Below are 5,237 nucleotides of genomic sequence, written 5' to 3' on the forward strand. Positions count from 1 at the left end.
TAAGGTAAAATTCTATTTTTAGTCACACTTGAGCCCTAAACCCTAATACAGGTCTCTCTGGCATGTGGGCAAAAGCTGATGGCCTACCCTCAAGGCCTAAAGGACCTCTACACTAGTCTAAACCCAAATCAAATGAACCTCCATCCCACCACAAGCTATGGGAGCGATTATAGTATCAAATTGCATTCCTGAGAAGAGGTGAAAGAGAAAGAAATATAAAAAGCAGTCCCTGACGTCAGGAAGCTGGCCTGGTACTCACAACTAGGCCATGTTATTCTAGTGTAGATAAACCAACTCATAGAATACCAACCTCAGAAAAGGTTACTCTGGGACCACAATAAAATGAGACAAAGCAAGGTCTCTTAATTTTGTCTAAGCACAGACAAAAACAAGGTCACTTTGACATCCACAAAATACCAAACAAACACCCCTGCCATTCTAGCTAAAATGAGTAGCTAAACCTCTTTATCAATTACTGCCTTATCTTTGTTCTATTTTCTCCTCCCTATAGATAAGATTTATTGAGCTACCAATACCCCCACTTCCTTAGACCATACACCAAATCATGCAACTAAAGCCCAAATCCTGAAGTATGTTTTCTAACACCCACTTACTGATAACATACAACGGTTCTCTGTCACAGCAATGATGAATAAACCCAACTTGTTCAACTACTGGTATGTCCCTGGTGGTCTTTGGCTGGAGGCCACTGACATAACAGATACAGCAAAGGGGACTGGCCTGCCCTTACAGAAAGCCCAGAAGCAGCTTTACTGCTCTATTTCATGGAGGCAAGAGAAAGGGACAGGAGGGACTTCAAAATGTCTGATATTCCTCCCTGAAATAGCAAGAAAGATACACCCATGTTCCTGACTTTTTAATGCATAGTAACAGCAACCACTATTAAAAGTCGCCCAATTTTTGTGTGTGGGAGGGGTTTAGAGGGAGTCAGGAATTTAATAGAGGTCAAGATTAATGGTGGTGAAAAGTGTGAAAAAGTCTACATTTATCAAGTATACACTATAAATGTTTCCTGATTCAGGTTCCCCGATTATGGTAAGTTGTCTGTTTCCCAATATCCTGTCAACTATTGCAACCCCAGACAAAAGCAAGTGAGCATCTACTCCTAACCCTGGGAGAAAGATACGATATTAGAGGAGGGTCCTGTCCAGACAGGAAAAGTAGAGAAAAAAGCCCATACCTTCCTCCCCAGTTGATTGTAGAGATGAGACAGTGGTAAGAAATGCAGGCAATGTTATAAACTTACCTCTTTGAGCCCAAATCCGAAGGAAGAGGTATGTTCAATAGTGGAAGAATAAGTCACGAGCAGAGGAGCTTTTGTTCCACTTTCATTTTATAATTCTGTGGGATCACATCACAACCACCTGGGACGGAAGAGTGGATAGGCAGCAATAACGAGATAGAGTTAGCACTTCCTAGCCACTCTCAGCTCTCACATGGCATGGAAGAGATTAAGAAGTTTGCTGCTATCCCAGAGGGATAGATGTGACCTTCACAGAGTTTGCCAAAGGGGGCAGCCAAATTTCTGGGTTTCCACACTTGAGGAAGGCAAAATCAGCTCTGGGACAAAGTCAGCTCTCTGACCAACCACATCCCATTGTCCCCAGTCAGTGCACCCCCAACCAATGTCATAAAGCAATATAAGCCCCTACACATCCAGATGACGTTGTGGAAGAGTAGGTAAATCTGAAATATAGACTAACACACATAAGCCTGTTATTTTTGGAGTGTTTTAATTATTAAATGGCAATGAATTTACTGGATTGATTAAAATTGAGATTTTTGTTTCCCTGCAGCCCTGGGAGGTGGAGGTGGACTCATGATTAAGACTAGATCAGTTATAAACAATAAAAAGATACACTTTCTTTGCCCGTCTAAGCAGAGTTTTAGTAAATTTGCAGGCATATATAAACACACAGAAAAAGAAAAGTAGAAAATAAATCAAAACATAAGCAATGCTTATCTTTGGGGAATGGGTATATGGTTTTCAGTACTCCAATAAACATATTACTTTTATAATAAAAAAAAGATCACTTTTATAACATGAAACACTGAAATTTTTATTAATTTTATTTTGTGGTGAAGGAACATGAAAAATCTTTTCAGAATGATAAAGTGATCACTTTCAATGAATGATTAAGTACTATAGGAAAAGAGAAATTATACACTGTAATTACAGTTTACACAATTACACAGAGCAATATGTGGCAATCTTTGGAGAATACTGTGATTAACACTTCACTGATAACCTCAATATGACTAAGTTTCATTATTTATCATGGTCACATAAAATACAAGAGCCTATGAACAAGCTATTATTAACAATAAATGTGGTTTTGCCTGAAATTCTTAACCATATACAGGCTTTTTCTTAAGCATTCAAGTTTTAAATTCTATTGCATTTTTATTGCAAATTGAAGCAGGCACAATAAAATTAAACCCACTAGCTAAAGTCCTAAGAAAACAAAAATGCAAGAAACAAACAACAGGAAAAGAACCTTGGGTTGGTTCCCCAAGATTTTCTTTTGGAATAAATATTGACATCATTTAGCATTTCTGATAATATTCACAGCTACAGATTAATACCTACATGACGAAAGGACTTCAGAAGGATTAAACTACACATTATATTAATATGTCTTAAATCATTTACCACAGTAAATACTTTCTTGAAGGTATTCTACTACTAAAATGCAAGGTCAAATGAATTAGTATTTGAACTTCTCTTATATTTCTGAGACATACATTTTAACTGACACTACAAGAAAAATTAAGAACACAAGAATGTAATTAACTTCTTATAACTTGAGTAACTAGATCTAGGGCAATTAATTTCAGGGCCATGTACACTCTGCTTTAGCGATCAATGTCTTCTACTATTGCTTCAAGATTTTTGCAACAGGCTTTAACTTCCTCAATTGCAGCCATCCAATTATCGTAAATAATTTTGTCATAAATTTCATCATTAACTTCCCTAACTACCCCCTCCTGCTGAGATTCAAGTGCATCACCTGAGAAAAATAATACTGATCTTGGGATTATGTAAGTACGTAAATTGTGACCAAGTAGAAAATCATCATTTCCATCCTTTCCCTTTGAGTTGATTCCTTGAGGAGTAAAGAAATTGAAGAATGAATCCTTGGGGAAATCTTCAGTCACAGTTCGAATTGTTCCCCAGATCCGGTGTTTCTGCTTTTTCTTGACTGTTTTCAAAGTGACATTCTTTCCTTCATTCCAATCTATTTTACAGCCTATGCAATACTCAATCGCGGTTCCCCTATAGGGATGGGGATCATAATATGCTAGCCTTGACTTCAGCACATAGGTCTTTGTCAACAGCTCATTTTTGAAATATTCATTTGGTTTGAAGTGAAATTCTAGCGTGAAACTGAGAGGTTCACCAGGATCTGAAAGCTTCACTTTAATATCTGTCAGGAGCTTCAGAATAGGCTCATCATATTTCTTAATCAAAGGAGTGAGTGTGTCAACGTTTTTTAAGACAGTCAGCCAAAAATCAGGAATTCCTTTAGGATCCTCTTCTTTATTCTCATCTCCAGCTGCCTCGGTGTCGTCGTCATCATTGTCGTCATCATCATCATCATCATCCTCTTCAATAGCATAATCATAATAATCTTCTTCACAACCGTCATCCTCATCTATGTAGTCATGTAGCAGACCCTCCTCAATACCACACATCTCTTCCTCATCATACATCTCATCATCATAGTCCTCAGAGTCTGATTTATATTCACATTCCTCTTTTGTAGGTTCATAGATTGCATTGATTATCTGACGTCTTTTTTCCAATAAAGGTTGATACATTTCAGCAAACTTTCTTTCAATACCATGAAATTCCCTTAGGAATTTGGATTCTAGATTGGCCACTCTAGTTTGAAGCTTTTTTAGGGCTAACACACGGTATTTAACTTTCACAGGCAGACTTTCAACAAAGTCTGTATCTAAAAGATAACCGATAAGTCCTTTTGGACGGTCTGGGTCTGAGTCCTCATCAGCATCTTCACCTTTTTCCCCGCCATCCCCGGACCCAGCAGCAGCCTCTTCACCTTTTTCCCCTTCTTCCCCAGGCCCCGCGGCGGCTTCTTCACCGCGCTCCGGCTGTTCCCTGGGCCCCTCCATCATTACCTTATCACCAGCCTCTTCTTGACTGGATTCTAACAGTTCCTTGTGGTCGGCTGACTCGGCCATTTTTCAAAGGACCTCACACGCCTAAGGTGGCTACCGCCAAGATCAGGAGACCTGACCTCCGCAAGGAAAGACTCACCGGAATATCAGAAGCGGCGGTGGCTGGGGCAGAGGTGGAACGTGCGGTAGTGGTCGGACTGCGATACGGGAGCTGGGAGCGACGGTCGAGGCTGCTGCCAGGATGAAGGCGGTGCTGAGGCTGTGAGAACAGGACAGAGGCAGCGGTGGCCGGGCTGGGGTGCAGAGAGTAGCAATGGCCGCAGTGACCGGTCCTGCAGGAGCGGGCCAGAGACTGCAGAGAGCCGCAGTGGGCTGATGTCCTCCGCAAGCAGCAGCTGCTGCAAGTAAAAACGGTGCCGCAATATGATTACGCAGCTGTCTCTCGGCTAGATTTTCTTGTTGCAAATAGCTTGCTGCGTCACACCCTCCCTCCCCCACGACTCTATTCTAATTTCATTTGCTGGGCTGACGTGATTGACAAACTAAGAGCCAATAAATTAATAGATTTATCAAGTTTCTAACTCTGCTCACTTTCCCAGGTTCTCTAATATGGCTGATTCATCCACCTCCCACTCGTCCCACACCACCACCCAAGTTTTCTAGAAACCAGGTTTTATTAGTTTATCCTTTCAGTTTTCAACTGGTATTATATTTTTATAATTTCAAAAGAGTTAAGAGAAAGTAGTAACTAAAATGTCAGACAAGGCATTCACCAATCCTAAATCTGTCCCTTTGATTTTAGCCCTGGGCTCTGGGAAGGAGAGAGGTGGGGGGGAGAGGGGGGAGGGGGGAGGGGGGAGGGGGGAGGGGGGAGGGGGGAGGGGGGAGGGGGAGGGGGAGGGGGTGACTTATAAAAAGAGATTAGAAGGGAAAAAAATTAGCAAATGCTGGTCTCAGGGTGGTGTAACTGCCAGTGATTTAAATATTCTATATTCTGGTTTTCTGTACTTTCCACAAGCTGTATGATAAGTGAGCAATAATTTGAGATTGGAAAATCCTTCTTAACATTTCCT

At 40.9% G+C, this 5,237-nt stretch overlaps 1 protein-coding gene across 1 annotated transcript; it reads right to left on the reverse strand.

Moving 5' to 3' along the window:
• Positions 1–2,821: 2,821 nt before the first annotated feature.
• Positions 2,822–4,608, reverse strand: LOC133082228 (nucleosome assembly protein 1-like 2). The gene has a single exon (XM_061178738.1). It carries the CDS (start codon positions 4,225–4,227, stop codon positions 2,878–2,880), a length of 1,350 nt encoding a protein of 449 aa, XP_061034721.1. The 5' UTR covers positions 4,228–4,608; the 3' UTR covers positions 2,822–2,877.
• Positions 4,609–5,237: the final 629 nt, after the last annotated feature.

The sequence above is a fragment of the Eubalaena glacialis genome, chromosome X (assembly GCF_028564815.1).
Source record: "Eubalaena glacialis isolate mEubGla1 chromosome X, mEubGla1.1.hap2.+ XY, whole genome shotgun sequence".
Taxonomy (NCBI): domain Eukaryota; kingdom Metazoa; phylum Chordata; class Mammalia; order Artiodactyla; family Balaenidae; genus Eubalaena; species Eubalaena glacialis.